The sequence below is a fragment of the Phocoena sinus genome, chromosome 15 (assembly GCF_008692025.1).
Source record: "Phocoena sinus isolate mPhoSin1 chromosome 15, mPhoSin1.pri, whole genome shotgun sequence".
Classification (NCBI taxonomy): Eukaryota; Metazoa; Chordata; class Mammalia; order Artiodactyla; family Phocoenidae; genus Phocoena; species Phocoena sinus.
Genome location: NC_045777.1, coordinates 49,926,796 through 49,951,713, shown reverse-complemented (window position 1 = coordinate 49,951,713; position 24,918 = coordinate 49,926,796). Strand labels below are relative to the sequence as shown.

At 53.5% G+C, this 24,918-nt stretch overlaps 1 protein-coding gene across 4 annotated transcripts in view; it reads right to left on the bottom strand.

The window, feature by feature from the left end:
• RAB11FIP3 (RAB11 family interacting protein 3) overlaps positions 1–24,918 on the bottom strand; it is a 79,139-nt gene that overhangs the window by 11,913 nt on the left and 42,308 nt on the right. Inside the window, exons 3-7 of one of the 4 annotated variants that reach the window (XM_032605560.1) lie at positions 19,023–19,117; positions 10,510–10,667; positions 6,421–6,570; positions 3,819–3,953; positions 588–623 (exon numbers count right to left, since the gene is read on the bottom strand). In XM_032605560.1, coding sequence (XP_032461451.1) covers positions 588–623; positions 3,819–3,953; positions 6,421–6,570; positions 10,510–10,667; positions 19,023–19,117 — 574 coding nt within the window. The remainder of the gene's footprint in view (positions 1–587; positions 624–3,818; positions 3,954–6,420; positions 6,571–10,509; positions 10,668–19,022; positions 19,118–24,918) is intronic. The other 3 variants (XM_032605561.1, XM_032605562.1, XM_032605563.1) reach the window with 3 other exon arrangements.

The window sequence follows — 24,918 nt, the reverse complement described above, 5'->3', positions numbered from 1 at the left end:
GAAAGGAAATCCAGTAACACATCACATGGCTTCCTGTGAAGAATGCCGGCATCTTACAAGCCTAGAGCAGGCCTGGCAGGAGGGGTGAACGCATGTGCTGTTACCTCTCACTGCAAGAAGCCAGTGGGCAGCTCCCAAAACTGAAAAATGAAGAAGTGGTCACCAACGCTTGTTCTTTAGAAGCTCCTCCACCTCCTCCTCACCTTGGGGAGCCAGCAGGGGTGGAAAGGACACAGCCCTTGAAGGAGGTGGACCCAGACCTGGGCTGTGGCATCAGGGCCCCCGCTGACCCTCCCCACCAGGTTAGCCTACAGCCCTCACATGGGAAAGACTCAACTGAACAGGAGGAAGGACAAAAGTTTCCACCACGGACCCCCAGCCACAAACACAGGTCCAAATCTACTGCTTTGGAAATTCTTTTTACAACCCGTCCCCTCAAACTATTTTCAATCCCAAACCATGAGAAGTAACTTTCAGAAGTTTTTAAAAAATACCTTGAAAATAGTATTTTCTAAACAAGTTTTTAAAGCACTGTGACCAGTGACACATTTCAGAAGAGCACCTCAGTGGGCACCCAGGGTTCCTACCTTGCCACCTTCTTGCTGGAGAGCTGCTTCGATGGACTGCAGAAATCAAAACAAACAGGAAAACGGTGTCAGAGAACAGACAGGGAGGATGGAGAGGAAGCAGGAAACTCAGGCGAAAGAGATATGGGGCGGGGGCGTGTCCGCAGGCATGCAGCACCCGCTCCCGAGGCCAGCTCCATGCACGGAAAGGCTCGCTCAGCAAAACATTCAGGGGCACGGGGACAATCTCAGGGGCCTGTCACCTGGTCCCAGCCCTCAAGGAAGTTTCAGATGGTGTCACAACCGGGCCTCGGTTCAGGGGCTGGCCCCAGCGCCTGGACCCACAGGTGGCCATGCTGGGTTCGAGCCATCGGCCAATGGCACGTCCCAAGTGATTTTGGAGCCACACTGCCCTCCAAAGGCTCGGCCGTCAGAGGCTCCACACAAGGCGTGACACGGGCCCGTGTGTACAGGAAAGCTCTGTTGTCCGTTTTAACTCTGGCACTGACATTTCAACCTCTACCAGCCCAGCTGCGCAGAGACTCGCAAAGCTTTCCTGCTGCCGTTTCAGGACAGGAAAGTCAGCCCCATGTCGCCTGCCTGACGTGATCACCTGCAGTGGCAAAAGGGCCAAGCTTACCGTACCCCTTGTTTGCTTCCCAATTTAACTGCTAAACTATTAGCTTCAACCTATGAGAACAAGAATAGCGTCACGGCCAGACAGACACACACCCATCAGTTACTGTGACCCCCTCAGGCTGGGGCAAGAAACCCTGTCTGGGGAGACACGCTGTTCCCATCACCAGCAACTGTACCCATTACCAACGCACTGCCTCTCCGCTCTGGGCTCGTCCTGCCTACCAGCTCCTGGACCCTGTGATGCTGCGTCGGCAGAGGGTGCTGGACAGGGACCCAGGAAAGGGCCTGCTTCCAGGTGCCCCTGCTGCCTGGGCAGCACCACGGTTTGAACTTGGGCCCTGATCCCCACACTCCCGAATCCCACCTGGGCGGCTGCACCTGACACCTCCCAGGCAGTTCCGTGGTGGAAGTCCCTCTGGTGAGACCCCTCCCAGCGAACAGCGTTCCTGGCAGCCAGAGGGCAGACTTCTGCAAGTTTTAGAAGGTGCGGCTACGCCCTCTGCAGCCGGTGGCGTGAGCCGCTGCTCCTCCCTCACAGCTGCTGCCCTGTCTCCTCCTGAGCTCTCCTCCCAGCCAATGCCACATTAATCCAATCCCCAGTTACAATGGTCACTCTCTATTAAACTTTCCTATTCAAGTTACTGTGTGGTCCCCTCTTCTGACTGGGCCCTGACTGATGCTGTACATTTGAACACAAGTCTAATTTCATCCTGGAGCAACAGGAAAGGACAGACCACTGTCCAGTGTGCTGTCCCACTTCAGGGGCTGGCATCACTTGCACCTCTGGGTAAAGCAGACGTCTCAGTTTCTACAAAATGAACCGTTTTACAGAGGCTCCCAGGTATGTGGAAAATACGTATGTTCTGAGGTTCACTGGGTAGAAATTATATCAGACGTCAAAGCTGCTGTCTGAATATGGTTTGGACTAAATCACCTTTCACCAACCACAAAGCATGACCAAATACGTTTATTTTGAGGCAATTCCATGGAAACCAATGGGTAAGATTCACATCTCCTTAAGTGAGTGTGTAGGGGAAAGTTCCTGACTGATTATAACGAGGGTTCTGATGGCATATTAACCCCCTTGTTAGTGCCTGTCTTAGGGAACAGGTGGCTGAAACTGGATGTGAGACCCCCTGGACTTGCTGGCTGGACTCGGCCACGTCCCAGTCTGTTCTCTGCCCCACAAAGCCTAGCAGAAGCAACTGTGGCCACCCTGGGGCAGGTCTTCAATGTGGGAAAAGATCACTTCCACATCAAGTACCTTCGGAGGGTGAGAGCTGAGATACGGGGAAGGCAGGTCCCTGCTCGGGAAGGACAAATGACCATCCCCGCCAGGCTGAGCGGCCATCCTGGAGCGCTGAGCACGGGGCTGAACACGAGGGGTAAAGGGAGGCTGGCAGGTCTCTGGAATCCCTGGTCTCCCTAGAAGCTCCTCAAAGAGCACCTCCAGTTCTCCTCAGTGCTGCTGGCACCCCCAGCTCCCCTCTGAAGCTGCCGATCGGCCCTATCCCTCACCTGACCAGGTGCTGGCTGGACCCCGGCCCAAGCTCTGAGCTACACAAGTGCAGGAGGAAGGGCTGAACCAGCACCAGGACACTACTGGCTGTTGGTCGCAGGGCCCACCAGGCAGACTGAGCGGCCGAGGCCAAGCCCCAAGGGCAGACGGCAGGCCCAGGAGGAAGCGTACATGCCAAAACCATTAGGATGGTTCACCTTCCATGCAACTCCCACCAGTCCAAGGCCCCTGCCTCCAGGAAGTTGCATGGGAGCCCACAGCACTGGTCGGCACGTCCCACCCCTTCCTTGCTGCCCACATGAGAACGCCTGGCAGTCCCTCACTCCCTCCGCTGGGCTGGGGCTGTGGGGTGCGCCACACGAGGGCCCATCTCTCCTCCACACAAGCTAATCAGCAATCTGCCTAACGGACATGTCAGCATGTGCAAACCACCCAAAATGCTTCCTGCAGCTGGAGCCTGTGAGGCTGTGAGGAGCCAGGTGCCTCCTCCTGGGACTCTGACTGGGGGTGGGTACAGGGGGCGGAGAGGGAACCAGGAGATGAGGAGAGGGAGAAGCGAAGAGCAGCAGGCATGCTGGGCCCAGCGGCCCGTTCCGGGGACAGAGCAGCCAGTGACTCTGCCGCTGACGGAGGCTGCACAGCCTCCCAGAGACCAGCTCAGGGCAGGGCTCACCCCGATTCAAACTGACGCCCCCGAAAGCTGCTCACAAGTCTGCACTGAAGACCTACTCTCACTTTAGATTTCCCAGTGCTACTTCTTGTGACTCTCAACTTCAAACATCTTTCAGTAAAACGGAGAAAGCACATCTTTCTAAAAGCAGACTTTCTCCCACATGCTGGCTGTCTTCAGGCAGGGCAGAGGCAGGGGACTGGACCGTGGCATGCACACAGAGCACCAGACCAGGAACAGCACATGCAGGGCAGGGGCCGGAGAAGAGTCCGCTGTCCGCACGTCTGCCCAGCCTCTGGAGGAAGCCCCCGGAGTGGGCCAGGCATAGGGAGTGGCACCTGGGCCAGGGCAGTGGGGGCGGCTGCGGGCAGGCGGAGTCTGCCTCCCCCGGGACAGAGAGCAGGCCAGGCACCGCATAGGTTACCTATTCTTTTCAAGATCGTTCAGGCGAGCAGAAAGATCCTCAAGGCGGTTGATTTGTTTGTGGCACTGGCTACAGTAAAACTCAAAAGCCTCATCTGTGAGGATGCTGTGCAGCTTGGCGGCAAGTGGGTCAGCGCTGGAGGGACGAGAGGTGTGGCTTCAGGAGAGAGCAAGGATCGGGTGGCTGGACAGGGTGAGCTGTCAGGCGGATGCCGCGGAGGCCTCTGTCACCCTCAGCACCACCTCCGGGACCTGCAACACCCGGCGCAGCGGCTGGGGGCACCTTCCTGGTCAGGCTCTCAGAAGACACAGGCGCAGCCCCGCGGCTCGTTGTAAAAGAAGAACCCTGCTTTGCCAAGAAGTAAATGACTGGACACACTGCATCCTCCTTTGTCAGAAACACATCAGCGCGAGAGCAACGCACACGGCCTAGGGGGCGTCTTACTTTCTGTTCTGTAACCCTGTCAGTAACTGTCTAAGAACCACCAGAACCAAGAACTATGCGTAGATGACTTTCATAACTCATAATTCCGTTAGCCGTGCCACGACCTAATCTCAGTGGGCTTTCAGGGCAGTGGTAACGGCAGCCACGTCTTGTGGACATTAGGACCCCAGGCTACAGAAAAGTTAAAGTGAGACATCAATCGTAGCGCAGAAGTAACCCTGCGGACATGGGATGAGGGACGGACACACGGAACAAATGGAGAGATCACCAAAATGGGGAGACACACGCCCCGCAGGGCCACAGCCTGGCCCTCGGGGCAGCACCACTTGGAGCACGTCAGGCAGCCCTGCTGGCTTGGCCCCCGCCAGGCCCTTGGCCTCTGCTGTTAGCACAGCTGGAGAATTTCCAGAACTGGGGGCAGAAGGGAGAGGTAACTAACATGTGCAGGCTGTCCAACCAGGCCAGGGTCTCCCCGAGGGGCTGGCACATTCCCTGACCTGGATACAGGGTGGGTGCTTTCTCCCAGGGCCTCCTGCAGCCCGAAGAGGCAGGAGAGCCAGGCAGGAGCCAGCTCCGTGAGTGAAGGTCCTGCCCTTTAGATGCCACAGTTGAGTTTATTCAAAGCCAGAATTTTCCAGAGAGTTTGGGGATGTCAGGTGATTATAAGAAAATGAATCCGAACAGCCATTTGTGATGTTAAACCTCCCTCAGAGGCCAGTCGAAGGGCACAAACTTTCAGCAAGAGGAATAAGGTCCGAGGACACTACAGATGATAACACCGTGCAATCAGACCTTGGAGATACTGCGGGTTCACCTGCAGCCCGTCGCAATAAAGTGAGTATTGCAATAAAGTGAGTTATGCGAAGTTTTTGGTTTCCAGTGCATGTAAAAGTTAAGTTTACACTGTACCGTAGTCCAATAAGTGTGTAAAAGTATCACATCTAAAAAAACAACGTAGGGAATTCCCTGGTGGTTAGGACTCTGCGCTTCCACTGCAGGGGACGTGAGTTCGCCCTATGGTCAGGGAACTAAGATCCCGCAAGCCACACGGCACAGCCAAAAAATTAAAATATTAAAAATTGAAAAAGGAAAGAGAAAACCCATGTGCATGCATACCTTAACTAAAAAATACTTTATTCCTGAAAAATGCTCACTAGCATCTAGGCCTTCAGGGAGCTGTAATCCTTCTTTTTTTCCTAAGTAGAAGGCTGCTCCCTGTTGGGGAGAGGAGCTCCTTCTATTTTTTTTTAAAATTTATTTATTTATTTTTGGCTGCATTGGGTCTTTGTTGCTGTGCGTGGGCTTTCTCTAGTTGTGGTGGCTTCTCTTGTTGCAGAGCACGGGCTCTAGGCACACAGGCTTCAGTAGTTGTGGCTTGTGGGCTCTAGAGCGCAGGCTCAGTAGTTGTGGCACACGGGCTTAGTTGCTCCGCGGCATGTGGGATCTTCCCGGACCAGGGCTTGAACCCGTGTCCCCTGCACTGGCAGGCGGATTCTTAACCACTGTGCCACCAGGGAAGCCCTGTAATCCTTTTGCAACAGTCACGTCAAGGATTGCTGATCACAGATTCCCACAACAAACAATTATAATGAGAGTCTGAAATATTGTTAGAATTACCATAACGTGACACAGAGACACGGTGCAAGCAATGGCTTTGGAAAAATGATGCAGGGCATCCACAGGCCTTCAGTGAGTAAAAAACACAAAGGGAAGTGCAGGACGAGGTCCACCTGCACAGCAAGACTGAGACTGCTGAGCAGGGTGTCAACACTCACACACACACACTCACACACACTCTCTCACACACACACTCTCTCACACACACACTCACACACTCTCACACACACAGCCTCCCTCAAGCTCAATGCAAAACACAATGTGATCCACAAACAGCACTGTGAAACCCGTAAAGCCGAGTTTCCCAACCCCAGCTCTGTGCCCTGGGACTCGGCTGAGGCCCCATAAACGGGGAGTGACTGGGACCATAACCGATGAGAGGAACCACAGCCAACTGTTATCCCGATAGAAATCTTAAAATTTTGACTGTGGCATTGTTCAATTATATTACAGTGAATAAAACAAGTTCTCTGTGAACCAAAAGGAGACGCTCCCCCTTAACAGAACGTGAAGAGACAGGGCCCTGGTGCAGGGCTCTTACCTGGGGGTGAGGAAGACGGGGTCTCTGCAGCCGTGCTCCCCGTTGCAGAGGGTCTCTGGGGACAGCTCCGCCTCACTGCCCTCACCATAGTCCTCGAAATGTTCCTCGCCTCCTATCACCGTGACGACTGACTGGCTGTGCAGGTGGGACCTGCAGAGGCAAACGAGTGTCAGCTGCCGACATGGGCTGCGGGCACCCCAGAGCCGCGGGCATGACCTGAGCCTCCAGCAGAAACGTGCAGTGACCACACGTGTGAGTTCGTGTTCTAACAGCTGCGCTAGGGAAGGTAAATGCACAGGTGAAACTGACTTTAACAATGTACTTCACTTGGCCCAACATACCCAAAATCATCACTTCCAAAACAAGATCTTTATATCATCTATGTCCTTGTGTCATAATAAGCTTTCGAATCTGGTGTTTGCTGCACCCCGGGCACACGGCAGGTGCTCCCCGCCCCGGGGCCGGGCCACCACCTCACCACGGACCCCCCCACCCCCCGAGATCCTGTGAGCAGGCGCAGGAGCTGCCCCCTCAGAGGGGCAGGCCTGGTAGTCAGGAGGGGCCAGTCTCTGTCCGCTGCCCAGACCCACAGTCGCACGACACGCAGCGCAAGCTCCCCGAGGCACCTGACCCCAATGGTCTCGGGACGTCCGACTGCTCTCTGAAGAGCGTGTCCGAGTCTGACTGCCTCCCGCCTGCTACCAGCCCTCACCTTCTCACACAGAGACAGGAAGAAATGATTCCTTCCGACAGACACCATTTCACACTAAGCTGCTTTCTGTTTCTGTAGATGAGCTGCTTCGTGGATCCACGTGCCCAGACCCCGGGAGAGGAAGCTGCCCCCGAAGTGAGAGGGAGCATGCACAGCCTCCATGGGCAGGACGTGGACGCCCGTGGGCGGCGAGGAGCCCAGCGCCTGTCCTCATGTCAGAGGGGATGTGCACTTGGTGCTGGGGACCCGGGGCAGACCACGCAGCCGTCACGCACCGCATCGACAGAAAACGGATGACTTTAGATTATAATCGGCAACCTCGTGGCAATTCAAGATTTTCTCATTTGACACCAACGTGACTTCAACGAATCCTGAGGGCAAGTCACTGCTTAAGCAGCAAAACATCCCAGAGCTTAGAAACTTCCAGAGAAAAACTAAGACCTCATAATGGTTTCCCAGATTTGACACTTCAACTTCGATTACTTGACCCAAATTGAATTTAAAGAACTTAGGGACTTCCCTGGTCGTGCAGTGGTTAAGATTCCACGCTCCCAATACAGGGGGCCCAGGTTCAATCCCTGGTCAGGGAACTAGATCCCACATGCATGCCGCAACTAAGAGTCCACATGCCACAACTAAGGACCCCATGAGCCACAACTAAGGAGCCCGCAAGCCACAACTAAGATCCAGTGCAACCAAATAAATAAATAAATATTTAAAGAAATTTAAAAGAACTTACCTATTACCTTAAAAAATACTGATCAGGGGCTTCCCTGGTGGCACAGTGGTTAAGAATCCGCCTGCCAATGCAGGGGACATGGGTTCAAGCCCTGGTCCGGGAAGATCCCACGTGCCGCGGAGCAACTAAGCCCATGCGCCACAACTACTGAGCCTGCACTCTAGAGCCTTTGAGCCACAGCTACTGAAGCCCGTGCGCCTAGGGCCCGTGCTCTGTGACAAGAGAAGCCACTGCGATGAGAAGCCCGCGCACCGCAACGAAGAGCAGCCCCCGCTCACCACAACTAGAGAAAGCCCGCACGCAGCAACGAAGACCCAATGCAGCCAATAAATAAATAAATAAATTCTTTAAAAAAAAAAAAAGTACTGATCAGGAAGCTACAGCAAACGTGGCATCCCCAGCCCCACGTATTCTACCCTCACACCTCCCTCTTTGGTCACTGCAAGCCACTCTGGGCTCCCATCTCCACACGCTGGGCTTGGCCCCTGGTGGCCCTGGAAGGTGTTCCTCCAGTCCCAACAGAGCCCAATGGCCGAACGCGCATGCACGACGCCCCCTTCCCTACCAGACGGTCACCCCACACCGTAGCAATCAAGGAAAGACCCCAATAAATGGAGCAATAAACTATGTTCAAAGACTGCGAGACCCATAGGGACAAGATGTTGGTTCTGTCCAAATAATCTACAGATCCAGCAAAATCCCAACCCAAATCCCAGCAGGTACTTTTTTCCAGAGACTAACAAGCTGAATCTATATAAAATCCACATGGAAATGTGAAGGCCAAAGGTGCCAACGCAGCCTTGTAGAGTGAGGCTGGAGGGTGCACATGGCCGAACGGCAGGACCAGCGGGTGACAAGCCTGGAGCAGAAGGACTGAGCGATGCTGACCTGCACAGGGCACACAGGGCCAAGCAGGGCGTCCAGCACAGCCCATGCACTCGGCCACCTTGTGGGGCAATGAGGAAGGAGGGGGCTTCAAAACCGAGCCTGAGCCAATGGACATTTATACAGGAAAAATGACCCCTGCCTCACACCATGCACAAAAACTCCCTTACGGGGAGATGAAAGAGCTGAAAACAAAGGCAAAACAATAAAGCTGTTAAAGAAAAGCAGAAGTAAACGTCACAGTGATGTGAAGTAAGCAGAGACCTCTGAAGCAGAACACAGACGTGCCAACCACAAAAGACAAACAGATACACTGGACTACAGTAGAATTTAAAACGTTTGTTCTCAGACACCCCAGGGAAGTGAGATGACCTGCAGAGGGGGAAAAAGATGCCTGCAACACACCCGGGACAAAGGAGTCCCCTGAGACAGAGGAAGAGCTCCCACAATTGAAGACAGAGGAAAAGACGGCCCACGGGACCCGGGGAGGCCAGATCCACCCACTGCCTGTATCTGCAGAGGCAGCCAACACAGAGCTGAGAAGCAGTGCTGGGACCATCGGGCCACGAGCCTGTTTACTATCTGGCCTCTACAGAAAAGCTTTCAGAGTCCTGCAATCAACAAAGGGGCGAAAGCCTGGAACAAGCACCGCACAGGAGAGGGTCTCCACATGGGCAGCCAGTGCAAGAAAGGCACTGCCCCCGTCAGGCACCTGGGAAACCCAAGTGAGGACCACCTGCTCTGCGTGCCCTCAGACAACAGGCGTGAAGAAGCGGAGGATGCCAGGCGCTGCGAGAATGGAGAGCAGCTGGAACCCGCAGGCGGCTGGCAGGCAGGGAACTACCAAACCCCACCTGTAAGTGTCTGACCTGCAGTAACCCCTACAGAGGAGCCTGTGCCCCAGGTGCGCCCTACGCCACCAAGGAACAAGCCCGGCCACCAAAAGACGTGATTGCTTACAGGCAGCAGCTTTATTCATGAAACCAAAACTGTGAGCAAACCCAATGCCCCAATGCCCACTGACAGGAAATAAAGAAGCTGCGGGCTTCTTAATGGAACACTCAATAATAACCAGAATAAACCACTCACAACGGTGCACACAGACACGGATAAACCTCACAGCCACGATACCAAGTGGGAGAAGCCAGGTGGAGAAAGGATACACACTGTGTGATGACCCTTGAGTGAGGAACAAACCAGGAGCCAGGGTACCAGGGAAGGAGCTGGGGGGGCGGGGGGGCAGGAGGGCTGGCGCCTGGGATAGGCATGCCATCTTCAATTAGGGAGGAAAAACACAAGCTCTGCAGGGGCCAAACAAGAAACAAAACAAAATAAAATAAGCAAAATTCCAGTTTCAAGGCCTCCCGGGGAGCCCAGGGCAGAACCGCCAGCTGTCACCTGGGCCCACATGGACCACCTGGCACCTGGCTTCTCTGATCCGGCCCTTCCCCCTCACTGTCCTCAAACGCATGGAGTCAGGGTGACATAAAGATGAAGACGTTTGAAATGTGTCTCGCCCTGGGTCATAAGAATTGTGATGACAAAATCCAAAAGACCAAGCGAACGTTTTCTCCTAGGATTCCTATCTGTACAGAGGAGCACCTTCTGACGGAGGCTGCACGGTCAGCTGGGCACAGGCTCTTCCCAGGACCGCAGCCCGCCGCAGGCTCACACTCCCCTCTGGATCACCTGACACGAACCCCACCATGAACCCATCTGCCATCGGCCCCGGGCCATGTAGATAGGAACAGACCTGCCCGGGAGCAGCAGCAGGGCGCCGTGGCCGGGCTCCTCCGTGGCGTCCAGGCATTCGGGGGGCACCAGGGTGCCTGTGTCCTCATCCGTGAAGGTCTCACACTCACTGTAGGTGCTCTCAGAGCCCATGTATGCACTGTCTGTCACCTCGTTGGCCTAGGAGAGAGAGCCAAGAGTCAGTCCCGGGGCCCGGGAAAGGACCCCGTGGAGCGGGAGCTTGCACGTGGGAGATGTCCCTCCTGTACTTCTAAGCAGAAACAGTAGGTTACAAAACACTTCAGTATTTTCAAAAATGAAAAATAGGCACATGTTCAAGAGCAGAAAAAATGACTGGAGGGATTTTTAAACTTAGTTATAGAAATATGCCTAAAATGGACACAAAGTATCCCAACATCACAGGATACATGCCAGAACAGCCCGTTTTGTGGCTTTCCAGCACTGGAATGAATTCTACCCCAGCAACTAACGTTCAACAGTGTAAGACTATGCCTTTTAAAAAGTCCCCATCAATATCTGCTCTGTACGTGCAAGCTATTGCTTTGAAATTCAATTACGTGGTCTAACCTCAAAATACGAATTCATCAATTATTTGACCAATTATGTTTTCTGGTTAAATGTCTACTTTCCCGGACTTCCCTGGTGGCGCAGTGGTTAAGAATCCACCTGCCAATGCAAGGGACGCAGGTTCGATCCCTGGTCCGGGAAGATCCCACATGCCACAGAGCAGCTAAGCCCATGTGCCACAACTACTGAGCCTGCGTTCTAGAGCCCATGGGCCACAGCTACTGAGCCCACATGCCACAACTACTGAAGCCCGTGCGCCTAGAGCCCTCCCGTGCTCTGCAACAAAGAGAAGCCACCGCAATGAAAAGCCCGCACACTGCAACGAGGAGTATAGCCCCTGCTCTCTGCAACTAGAGAAAGCCCGCGTGCAGCAACAAAGACCCAACACAGCCAAAAATAAACTAATTAATTAATTAATTAATTTTAAAAAGGTCTACTTTCCCACTAAACACATCTTTGTTTTTTTACTCTTGTGGACCCAGTACCGAGCACAGGGCTGGGCGTACAGCAGACAGTAGATATTTGTGGATTGTCCAAATGAACTTAAAACTGAAAAACCATTAAACAGGCCATTTTCAATGTACAATCTCAGCTTTAACTGAAGTGCAACTTCATTGGTTAGGAGAAGTAGCCATCCTTTCATGCTTGAAAGAGTCTGAGGTTAACAATTTGCAAACAAGTAAGAATTCAGAGAAGCAACTGGAGACGGTGCACTTTGTCCTCGGGCTCTGGTGTCACAAGATGGGGGGGTGGCTAGAGGGTCCCTGACGGCTGTCTCCGCACCTGCGCCCGATGGAGACCCAGGGCCCATCCTCGGTCTGCCGTCCAGCAGCCGTGTGACCCCAGCCCGGGCTCTCGAGCATCCGAGCTGTGCTGCCTCATTTGTAGATCAGGGGCTGCAATGCTGATCTCAAGAGGTCGTAACCACTCAAGACTTAGAGATCACACAGGCGGGTGCGAGAACAGAGGCTGAAAGCCGGGGGCTCACGTGTCATAGGTGGTGCAACCCCTGCCTCCTGCACATAGGACAGAATGAAGCAGGGAAGGCACCCGAGGTACCTACTGCACGCATTCCATGCCGCTCCTTATTTCCAAGGGAAAACCTGATATTCCTTGGAATCTCAGGCAACTAAGTAATTCACAAAGAGCGTTCATTTCAAAATCTGAAATCAGGAAATCCCTTCAAGAGGCCTCCACTCTCCTTCTCCTCACCACCAAGCAGGTGGCTCTGGGCTCAGCCTGCAGGTAGGGACACTGTCCGAGCCAGGCAGGCTCCACCATGTGCGAGGCTGGGCCTGCTGCTCCTGGGCCGAGGGACAGCTGCCCGGAGCCCTCCCCTCCCCTCTGTTTGCCCTCGACCCGGAAGCAGGCGGGTCTGGGACTTGGACTGGGGGCCTCAGAGATGGCTTCCTGTAGGGGACAGAACGTGACTCTTGAGGTCAGCGTTTAGACAGCCAACCACCACCACTTCCAGCAGAGGCTCCTCTGGCCAGTGTGGCCCCAGGTCGTCGCAGGCAGCGGGGTGCGCAGAAGCGCCGGCCAGCTCGGTGCCGGGGGAGGCCCGGAGCTCAGGCCTGTTGACCTCACCCGCAGTCATGCTGCTGAGGCCGGGCTGCAGCCGAAACCCTCCCTGGGGCCTGGAGGACGGTTCAGGGTGGAAGTAATTCCTCACAATGCAAGACGAGGCAGATGCCATGCAAACCCGACTGCGCCCACACCTCGCAAGCAGACATGCTCACCTTCCATCTTCATTCCTAAAGTAAGCCCGGCCCCGGGGCACACAGAGCAGCCCCAGGGGCAGGAGGCCCAGAGGCTCCAAGAGGACCCCAGGGCAAGGCCCAGGGAGGGCCAAGGGGACCGGGAGGACGGGGCCAGCTCGTTTCACAGACACTACCCACCTGCTCACCCCCTGAAGTCCAGGCTGTCCTGAATAAATTTCAGCAAGCCAGATAGTTTTCTAGGGCAGGCGGGCGAACACCTGCCTTTTAAGAGGGCAGAAAACTGTCTGTGAGCGTGGTCCACTGGAGGAACACCGAGGGCTCAGAGAGGCACCCCAGCAGCCCCCATGTGCCGCCAGACAGGACCTCGCTTTGCCAGCCCACCGTCTATGCCGCCAGCTTAAAAATGATTACAAATTACACGTTAGGATAAGCTCATGTGGAAATCAAAGTGCACATTAGAAAGCTTGGCTGTGTTTCCTCACCGGTTAACAAACGCTGGGCCAGCGGGTGGGCAAGGAAGACCGTGCTCACGGCCATCAGTGAGGGGCTCGAGGGCGCCCAGGCCTGCCTGGGGCCCTCGCTGTCTGGTCATGGTCCCTCCCAGGGGAACAAGCTGCCGGGCAGACCGTGGTCGGTGTCCAGCCTCCTCTTACCCTTAGATGCCAGCCTGGCCAGGGCCCAGCTCCTCACACCAGCTCCAGGAAGGGCGCGCTCGTGGAGACAGCCTTTCCATGGAATTGGAGCGCTGGGGACTCTGTCCAGACCGGTCGTCAGCTTCCAGAGGCCTTCTATTTGCCCATCGTGCTGAGGTTCTGCAAAACCTGTGTGTCCACCTGAAGGTACATCACTGTCTCGGAAGGAGTTTAACCCACTCCCAGATATGCTCCATTAAACCTGCTGCTCTAGCTGGCAAGGGGGGCAAAGTTCAGGAAGTGCTTGCTGGGTTTTTCACAGTCAGATCTCCAAACAGAGTGGCTTTTGTTCTTGATTTTCTAACCTTTCTGATAAGAGTCTGAACAAAAGACCTATTTCTCCATCATCTCATTAAGGCCAAGAGTTGGAGGAGAAGGGAGGGCCGGAGAAGGCACAGCAGAGACCATGCTTATCGTTCCGCTGGCGCCTGCTCTCTGCGACTTTCCCATCGCCCCTCTAGAAGTTCTGACACGCGCTCGTCCCCACAGGCATCAGGTCCTCTGCCAGTCCGCCCTCCACCTTGCTCAGACTCTCAGACCCGGAACCTTCTTCTCATTCCCAGAACGTCAGCGACAACCCTCATTCACCGCCCCGCCCTTCCCCTTCTCAGAATCACCACTTTCTCCTGGGGAGAAAAGAATCAGAAACTTTCTCCTGGGGAATTCCCTGGATGCCCAGTGGTTAGGACTACGTGCTTTCACTGCCGAGGGCCCAGGTTCAATCCCTAGTCAGGGAACTAAGATCCCACAAGCCATGTGGTGAGCCCAAAACAATTTTTTTAAAATTGAAAAAAATAAAAACTTTCTCCTAGGAGCTCTCCTACAAGCTGGGGCCAAAGGGATGCTCAGTCAAACACCGGAAGTCACGGGTCCCCCAAAGCGTCCCCAGCAGGAAAGGACTCGGGAGCAGCAGTCCACCAAGTGTTACTGCATAGTGCACCCTGACCAGCACCAGTGTGTGCCCAGCCAGAAAATGTTCAACAAAAGGCTTATTTATCTCTGAAGATCGCCAGCAGAGGGTCTCCAGATGTGGTATTGGATATAATACACGTAATCTTCACGCATATTGTTATGGTACTTATTGGGATTACATGATTCAAAAGTTTTTTAAAAAACAGCTTTCTACAAGTTTCTGTATAGCACCTAATTCCACTCCCCTCAAAATTACAACTAAAAACCTTGAAAAGGGGGCTTCCCTGGTGGTACAGTGGTTAAGAATCTGCCTGCAAATGCAGGGGACACGGGTTCGAGCCCTGGTCCGGGAAGCAACTAAGCCCGCGGAGCAACTAAGCCGTGTGCCACAACTACTGAGCCCGCGTGCCTAGAGCCCGTGCCCCACAACGAGAAGCCATCGCAATGAGAAGCCCGTGCACTACAACGAACAGTAGCCCCTGCTCGCTGCAACTAGAGAAAGCCCGCACGCAGCAACAAAGACCCAACACAGCCAAAAATAATAAATAAAAATAAATACATTTATAATAAATAAATAAAATAAAAACCTTGAAAAGCATAAAAACACACGGAGGAACTTTTAAGGCCCAATACTGTATGATTCTAACCAGCTCTACGACATTCTGAAAAAGCAAAACGATGGAGACAGTAAAAGATCAGAGGTTGCCAGGTGCTAGTGGGAGGAAGTGACGAATCTGGGGAGCAAAGAGGATTTTTAGGGCAGCGAAACTGCAATGGTAGATACATGTCATGAATTTATCAAAACCCACAGATGGTACACCACCAGGAGTGAACCCTAATGTAAACCATGGCCTTCAGTTAGTTACAATGTATCGACATTGGTTCACCCTTTATAACAAATGGAAGATGTTCACTGCCGGGAAACTGTGTATGTGTGTGGGGTGTAATGGGAACTCTCTATACTGTCTGCTCCATTTTCTGTGGAGCAGAAAACCTAAAACTGCTAAAATGTAAAGTGTGTTAATTCTTTTAAAGCAACCAAAAAACTTAAAAAGAAATATTCCCTCCTTGTTGAAAAAAAAATTAAGATCTAAAAACCTGAGAAGCATTCCTGCTGCATACTCTGAAACGTCAGGTTCCCACCCACGTCCTTGGAAGGTGACAAGCACGAGGTGGGGGATGGCACACCTGAGAGTTGAGGCACCATAAAGGTGGGAGGGCAGGCTTCCCTGGTGGCACAGTGGTTGAGAGTCCGCCTGCCGATGCAGGGGACACAGGTTCATGCCCCGGTCCAGGAAGATCCCACATGCCGTGGAGCGGCTGGGCCCGTGAGCCATGGCCGCTGAGCCTGCGCATCCGGAGCCTGTGCTCTGCAACGGGAGAGGCCACAACAGTGAGAGGCCCACGTACCACAAAAAAAAAAAAAAAAAAAAAGGTGGGAGGGCCATACTTGTGGGATGCCAAGGGGGTCCACCCTGCAGAGGACAGGAGCCAGAGATCGGACAGCACCCCAAGCCTGCTCCGCCCAGGCCTCAGGAGGCAGCCCCAGCGTCAGTGGGCCTCACCCTTTTGGGGTTTTTTTGCGGTACGCAGGCCTCTCACTGTTGTGGCCTCTCCCGTTGCAGAGCACAGGCTCCGGACACGTAGGCTCAGCGGCCATGGCTCACAGGCCCAGCCGCTCCGCGGCATGTGGGATCTCCCCGGACTGGGGCACGAACCCGTGTCCCCTGCATCGACAGGCGGACTCTCAACCACTGCGCCACCAGGGAAGCCCGGGCCTCACCCTTTTGGATCAAATGTTTTGACGCCTTTTACTATCCTGAGTAACAAAACTCATTGTATTAGTTCCCTGGGGCTGCCAATTTCTTTTTTCTTTTTAAAATTTAATTTAATTTAAATTTCGGTGGTTTTTTTTTTGGCTGCATTGGGTCTTCATTGCTGTGCTTGGGCTTTCTCTAGCTGCGGCGAGCAGGGGCTACTATTTGTTGTGGTGCACTGGCTTCTAATTGCAGTGGCTTCTCTTGTTGTGGAGCACGGCTTCTGGGCACTCAGCCTTCAGCAGTTGCAGCACGCAGGCCCTAGAGTGTGCAGGCTTTAGTAGCTGTGGCACGTGGGCTCAGTAGTTGTGGCTCGTGGGCTTAGTTGCTCCGTGGCATGTGGGATCTTCCCAGACCAGGGATCAAACCTGTGTCCCCTGCATTGGCAGGTGGATTCTTAACCATTGCACCACCAGGGAAGTCCCAGGGCTGCCAATTTCTAACTACCACAAACTGGTGGCTTAAGACAACAGGAATATATTCTGAGACCTGGAGGCCAAAAGTTGGAAATCAAGGTGTCAGCAGGCCTGAATTCTTCCTGAGGCTCCAGAGGAGGACCTTTCCTGCCTCGTCCAGCTCCTGGTGGCTAGGGGATGTCTCGGCTGGCAGCCATGTTCCTCCAGCTCTGCCCACGTCTTCATACCGCCTTCTCCCCCGTGTGTCATCTCCCTTTCTCTTCAAAGGACACTGGTCATTGGATTCAGGGCCCACTCTACCCAGCATGATCCGATCTTGAGATCCTTAACTTAACGAGATCTGCAGAGACCCTTTCTCCAAATGAGGTCACATTCACGGGTTCCGATGTACCTTCTGGGGAGTACCATTCAACCCACGACACCCACATACACATCAAATACAAAGAATCAGTATAATGCCCTCACGGAAATACGAGACAAGAACAAAACGGACGACATTGATGGTAAAGTGTGTGCTGGTGTGTCAACAGGCAGGAGAGAGGTCTGCTGCTGACCGACCACTAAGTGAGGAAACGGGGTTCTCTAGACACTCTGAACAAGAAAAGCAGGCTCTCCCCTGACCTAGCTGCACTTCTGGAAAGTTCAAGGTGTGTCATTCCACACATAGCCTTCCACGCCTCGCCATCCCACAGTCTCGGGGTCTAGCAGCTGACACGTCAGGGTCCTGCACACCCTCAGCCCTGCCCGGCCACACCATGCCTCACAGCCAGCACACGTCCCAGCTGGGCACTTAGCCTCCATGTACCAGGACTGGGCCTGGCACCACCAGGTCACACAAAGAATGAACACACCAGCTGTTGCTGAATGGGGGACGCAAGGTGGGGTTGTCCCTGCCCTCAGGGGCTCAGGCCCTGGTGGGACTCTAGGAGAAAGCTGTGAGGGGTGAATGCTCCCAGGTGGCTTGGAGGCCTGTGCTGGCAGAAGTGAGAGACAGTCAGGAAGTGAACCTGTGTCATCTGAGGGGTGACTAATACCTGGGCAGTTTCTCAGAGTAGGGAACAAGCTACAGAGACACAGAAGAGGGCAGTGGGATCCTGTGGGGTGTTACCATTCACAGGGACTCTCAGAAGCTCTTCATTTCACAAAGGAGTCCGTGCTCTGGCCTTGCTTGGCAGTCTGGCAGAAGGGGATAGCAATGTCACAGGAGAGCCTGCCCCTCTGCTGACAACAGGCCACCAGCCCCGGGTGCACAGCACGGAGAGCAGATGCCCGCCAACCACAGTGTCCCCACCAGTGTCAGAATGAGCCCTGCCTGCCTGCCCTTCATGCCATTCCCCACAGAAACAGCCGTGGAGATGACCAAGAGGCACATGAAAAGATGCTCAACATCATTAATGATTAGAGAAATGCAAATCAAAACTACAATGAGGTATCACCTCACACCGGTCAGAATGGCCATCATCAAAAAAATCTACAAACAATAAATACTGGAAAGGGTGTGCTGAAAAGGGAACCCTCCTGCACGGTTGAATGTAAATTGATACAACCACTATGGAAAACAGTATGGAAGTTTCTTAAAAAACTAAAAATAGAGCTACCATATGACCCAGCAATCCCACTACTGGGCATATACCTGAGAAAACCATAATTCAAAAAGAGACATGCACCACAATGTTCACTGCAGCGTTATTTACAATAGCCAGGACATGGAACCAACCTAAATGTCCATTGACAGATGAATGGATAAAGAAGATGTGGCACATATATACAATGGAATATTACTTAGCCATAAAAAGAAATGAAATTGAGTTATTTGTAGTGAGGTGGATGGACCTAGATCCTGTCATACAGAGTGAAGTTAAGTCAGAAAGAGAAAAACAAATACCGTATGCTAACGCATATATATGGAATCTAAATAAAAAAAAAAAAAAAAGGTACTGATGAACCTAGTTGCAGGGCAGGAATAAAGACATAGACACAGAGAATGGACTTGAGGACATGGGGTGGGAGGGGGAAGCTGGGGCGAAGTGAGAGTTGCATCGACATATATACACTACCGAATGTAAAATAGATAGCTAGTGGGAAGCAGCAGCATAGCACAGGGAGATCAGCTCGGTGCTTTGCGATGACCTAGAGGGCTGGGATAGGGAGGGGTGGGAGGGAGGCTCATGAGGGAGGAGATATGGGGACATATGTGTGCATATGGCTGACTCACTTTGTTGTACAACAGAAACTAACACAGTATTGTGAAGCAATTATACTCCAGTAAAGATTAAAAAAAAAAAAAACAGCCGTGGGGACGAATGAGTGAAGCAGGATTTAGGGTACATGAGGAAGAGAGGGTGTATCTGTCAGATGCCCACTCAGCTCTCCCGGGAAGACCACTTGCCTCAAAGGTAACGAAGTCATCGAACTCCTCGGGGCAGGCTGGTGGCTCCTCGTTGGGGGCAGGCGTGACACTGCAGAGCTGGCCGTCGGGATCTGCTAGAGAAAGAAGACCCGGCTCAGCAGGTGGCCCAGAGTATCCCCAGAGAGGTCAAGGGGGAAGATGCGTGCATGGTGGACGTGAGCGGGACCTGGACTGGCCATGAGAAACCCCGGGGGAAGGAGGCCAGCAGTGCAGCCCCCGGGGAAACAAGGCTTTGGGCCAGACTCCACGTTTTATTTATTTTGGCCATGCCACGCGTCTTGCGGGATCTTAGCTCCCCAACTGGGGACTGAACCCAGGCTCTTGGCAGTGAAAGTGCGGAGTCCTAATCACTAGACCGCCAGGGAAGTCCCAGACTCCACGTTTTAAAGAATCTGTCTTGTCTGGGGAGGTGTCAGTGTGATAACATCTGTCCAAGGTGCTGGATCCATGGCAGCTTTTATTTTCTCCCTTTTTACTTAACTTTACCTTCTACAACACATTTTATTTTATAATAATAATAAGTTTGAAGGAACGCTATCGTTTCATGCTGGATAACACTGACGTCAGCACCAGAGACCCCATTTCTCAGACACGAGCCCACAGCAGTGGCCCTTCTGCAGAAAAAGCTCTGCTCCCACGGCCTCTAGGCAATGTCGGGGCATAGCCCGTCCCAAAGAGCATGCAAGACGCCTATGTTTCCTGAAGCTGCTTCATTACTGTGATATCATAAAAAATATTTATTTGGTCTTTGTCTCCATTGGTTCCTGGCACAGAGCTCCTAAAACCCCGGGGATTTCCTGAGTGAAGGGGTGAAATGAGCATCTTTTATTCATAACAAGTCCCTTTCAGCCTTACCTGGGTTCACACCAGTGAAGTGACTCTCAGAGGATGGGGGCTGCTTGCCAGGTAACTTTCAGCCCCACTCCTGACCTCTGACCTCCCGGGATGGGGAAGGGCTGGAGACGCAGCTGATCTCCAACAGCCAGGGATTAAACAGTCCTGCCCGTGTAATGGAGCCTCCACACAAACCCGGGTTGGGTGGCACATCCCAAACTCCATGGGGACAGAAACCTCTCCTTGCCAGACCCTGCCCCATATACCTCTTCATCTGCTGTTCATTTGTAACCTTCATAATATCCTTTATAATGAACTGGTAACAGTCAGTAAAGCGCTTCCCTGGGTTCTATGAGCCATTCTAGCAAATTATCAAACCTGCGGAGGAAGTTGGAACTCTCGATTTGCAGTCAAGTCAGACAGGAGGGAGGGTGACTCGGGCACCTGGGCAGTTGGTGTCCCAGGTGGTATCCACAGAGCACAGAGGACTGCGTGGTGAGGAAAATCCACAACACAGATCACAGCAGTGACTACTCACACACATCAGTTCCTTGTTGAGTGTGTTTCACGTGACCTAACAAAACATCAGTCACTTATTCGTATGGAGTAGAGGCCTTTGAGGGCCAAGTGGACCAGCAAGCCTCCTGATGCTCCTGGGAAAAGGACTCTGAAGGGTCAGCACTGGCCTCCTTGGCCAGAGGATGCTCTTCTCTGGCATCTGGACACCACGCCCACAGGGCTCTGAGGCTTGGAGTCACAGGACAGCCTGGGGAGGGGGATGGACGTTGCCGGACCCCTCAGTGGCAGGACACGTGGCTATGTACTGTTTTTGAAGAGCTCTCAATTTGAACAGAATAATCATGCTTCCCCTCGACAATCAAGCAGATTCAAACGTTTACATGTTCAGTAACTGTGAGATGCTGCTCCAAATTCAAGACTGCAAAAGCCCTTTGGCTGCTTCCGTCTTAAGAATCACAGGTACTTTTGCTGCAGTTGCTTTGTACCATTTTCCCCAGGGGAGTGTAGCTCAGACGGTGGCTGGAGTGAAGGAGCCTCAGAGCGTGACAGGCTGGACCTGGACCCCATGCTCGCTGCCCACCATGCCAGCCCACAGCCCTGCAGCCCCTCATTGGAGGCCTGGTTTTTGGTGCAGGTGAACTATGGCAGAACCATAGGGAGAGGGTGACTATGGACAGAAGACTCTGGCGTCTGGGGCAGGGGAGGGAGGACCACTTACTCCGGCTCAAAGCTGTAAATCAAAGCTGTAAAACGCTAGGCTGACTCTGCCTATCTTTCCACTTTCAAATGTTAAGTCTTGCTTGCACTTCAAAAACTGAAACAGAGAATTCAAAACTCTCAGAAAGCAGCCAATCATCTTAGCCATGGTGGACATGTGCTCAGATTCCAGGGGTGGGTCCTGCCCCATGCAGTGGAGGCACATGTGAACGCAGCTCGCATTTCTACAATCTCGATGGGAACTAAATATGGTTCTTCTATCAGTTTTCTCAATTAAGTATCAGTTTTTACTGTTTATTTAACTTATTCTTCCAGAGCCTGGGGGTGGGGGATGAGCCAGAGCAATGGCCCATTTGTAACAACCCGGCTTGATTTCATTCTATTCCTGAAACAAGGCCTATGGCGAGGACAGCAGACTCCTGCGCTCCTCTGCAAAACTGGGTCAGTACACGGAGTCAGTGCTCCACTCCCGGACGCAGAACGGAAGCCTGACAGACGCGACAGGCTGACCATGGCCATGGCAGGGGTGCCGGCAGGAAGACGTTGAGGTGAGCTCTGGCTGAAAGCAGTTCAGGTGATCACGCTCCCATTCTCCCAAATGCTACGAGTTAACAATTTCAAAATCGTCTGACTTGTTTTTATTCTAATTTTATTTTCACTCTCCATTCCTAACAAAAGTTAAATGATGACGTCAAATTACCAAAAAAATAAAGGAGAAGCAGGGGCATTTCCCTGGCAGTCCAGAGGTTAGGACTGCCAGGGCCTGGGTTCAATCCCTGGTTGGGGAACTGGGATCCCACAAGCAGCGAGGCCAAAAGAAAAACAAAAAAAAGGAAAAGCAGGGCCCACAGCCCTGACCCTCCCAGCAGTTCACCCACTGTGCGGGGAGGGTGTCCCCACCAGCACTGCCCACTCCAGAAGAGGCCGAGTCTCCTGAAGCACCCAAGCTGCCCAGCCCAGCCCCCCAGCCTTCCTGCAGCCCCAAATGTGCAGCGTGGCCCCAGGTCCCCTTCCCAGACACTCTCTGGGAGACCTGTGTGCCCCCAGCTTCACCATCCCCCGAGTCCCATCACCTCCCGGGGTTGTCCGGGCTGTCCTCCACTAGAAAGCCAGCTCCACCGGTGCTGTGTCCCCGAGCCTGGAATGGTCCTCTCGGCAAAGCCGACGGCCCTGACAGGTCTCAGCTGCCCGCTCCCACAGCTGCAGCCCCTTCATCCGCCTGATTCAAGCTCTCATCACAGCAGCCTCCCCTTAGCCTGCCCACCCGAGGACCCCACCCTATCTGCTGGCCAGGCTGGGCCCCTGACCAACCCTGCCCCCCACCCCCTACCCTCTCTGCTCCCTCTAGCACATACTTCAGGAGTGGGGTCTGCTCTGCATAGGCTAAACTGGGGCGGGGGACACCAGCTGCAGTGTGGCATCACGCTGAGACCGAGCCTCACCCTCCCACACCACCACGTGAGACGCTGCTGTTCCAGAATATTCGTGCCACTGAAGAATCACAGCACCACTTCCTAGAGCATTCAGGCTAACTCTGGGACAGCCTAAGAAGCTTTTATATTTAATTACGGTGGAAATGTTACCAAAAAAGAATGCAAAAATAATGAGACTCAGTGATGTGTGTGGGCCCCAGAGGCGGAACTTTCACCAAGTTGTCCTGACCTGGGGACTTCCCTGGTGGTCCAGTGGTTAACAATCAGTCTTGCAATGCAGGGGACGCTGATTCGATCCCTGGTTAGGAAACTAAGATTCCCACATGCTGTGGGGCAACTAAGCCCATGCGCCACAACTGGAGAGTAGCCTGCGCACCACAACGAAAGATCCCGTGTGCCACAAGAACCGACACAGCCAAAAACATAATTAAAAAAAAAAAAAAGTTGTCTTGACCTCGAGGCTCTGATTCAGGAGGAAGTGAGGACAGAGGGCCCCCCAGCTGCAGGGGGAAGGGCCCAGGCCAAGGCAAGGAGGGAGGAGGGGTGTGGCGAGCCCCATCTCAGCATCAGGTGGAAGGTTGACCACAAGGGACAAGCAGGACCCAGGAGACAAGACATTCTCAGACAACCATCTTCTCTCACCAGGCTGATAAATCTATGCACACGAAACTTCGAGACACGTGCAACCAGGGGACAGCCTCGGGGACAGCAGCTGGCACCCCTCCAGCTCAACAGATGGGGGTCACTCTGCTCCCACGCCGGGGTCTGACGGGCTGGTGGCTGGAGAGCTCTGACAGTGTACTGGGTCGCGCCCACCTGGTCATGAGTTTTCCAGGGAGCACATTCTGACTCCTGAGGCCCAGGGTTGGGACCCCCTAGGTCACGACCCCCCAGGAATTCCTACAGCTGAGCTTGCTCTGTTTCTCATCACCTGTGGGCCTATCAGAACAGAGCAGCCACTGCCCAGCAACAGAATCAGGGACGTGGGCTCAGAGAGGCTCAGAGAGGGCCTCAGAACCACACAGATAGCCCCGGCACCGTCTCTCGCTGGCCACTGTCCTGGGCTCCTTCCTGCCCACGCCCAGGGGCCTTGACCCTCCAGAGAAAGCCCAGTTTCGGCCCTGGCTGGAAGGTGCCCCGTGGTCAGCAGCCGCTCCGTGGTCACCCCAGGGAGTGGTCCACACCACTCCCCCCAAGGCCATGGGCTGAGGGTGGACAGCAGCATGCCTAGCCTGGCTCATGTCAGGCCAAGTGTCCCAGCAATTCCCATAAGTTCTTAAACTCTAGAATGTTCTGCTGACATCCCAGTAGAGCACTCAGGGACTTTAGCACCTTCTTCCCCACAAAATGGCTTAGTCTCTGCTTACCTGAATATTCAATTTGTTTAATTACTGTGACCACATAAACACTGACCCCTCTGGCTAAGAGTATTCCAGAAGCACATTTTCCTCTTACTCCACGTCTTGTTTTTCCTGGCATGAGTGACTGCTTGCTGGTGTCCTGGGCTTGACCCCTATGCACCCACCACCCTCCCACCCCCAAGCCCTCGGACAGAGCTGCGAAGCCTTCTCCAATGACCCACCAGTCCTGGGGCCCTGGCTCCCATCACCGCCAACCTGTGGCCAACCCATCACATGGGGTGAAGGTGAAATGAAGCTGCTGAAGACAAAGACCCACAGAGCCACCTCCTCCGGGACATGTGACCTCCTTACTGACCCCCGGGACTGAGACCAGGCAGCCCAATGCGGCGGCTCCAGCCCCACTGGGTCCGGACACCCACGGACCCAGCGGGAAGCTCTCAAGCACACGTGGCACACACGTGAAAACCAGTCACATGGCAGACCTCAAACTCCAGGCACAGCACAGAGATCCCATTCTCTGACTATCACACACATGATTAGGTTCAAATTATCGACAAGATCTTAAAATACATTTAGAAATTGTTTAAAATAATTGATGAGTCAAAGAAAAAAATCACACTGGTTTGTTAAAACTAAGAGAAAAAAGCCTACACCTAGAGTTTCCCAAAGGTTAACCAAGGAAGCTGTGGGCGAACAAGCCAGCCCCCACCCCCCACCCATGTCCTGGGCGTGCCTGCGGTGGCCCCGGTGACCTTCCCAAAGGCCTGGCTTGGGTGCCTGCTGTGGGGTGGTGAGCACACCATACCAGGAAGCACCAAGACACACTGGAGGTGGAGAAGCAAAAATTTGCATGAAGCCACCAAAAAATTTTGTGCAAGGGATGAAGCTTTAAACAACTTTCTGTTTTAACCGCACACCTAACCTCCAAAAAATCACTGAAGGACTACAACCCACTGGTTACACAGATCCAGACACAGGCACGAAGCCTCTGCCTGCAGACTCTCAGCCTGG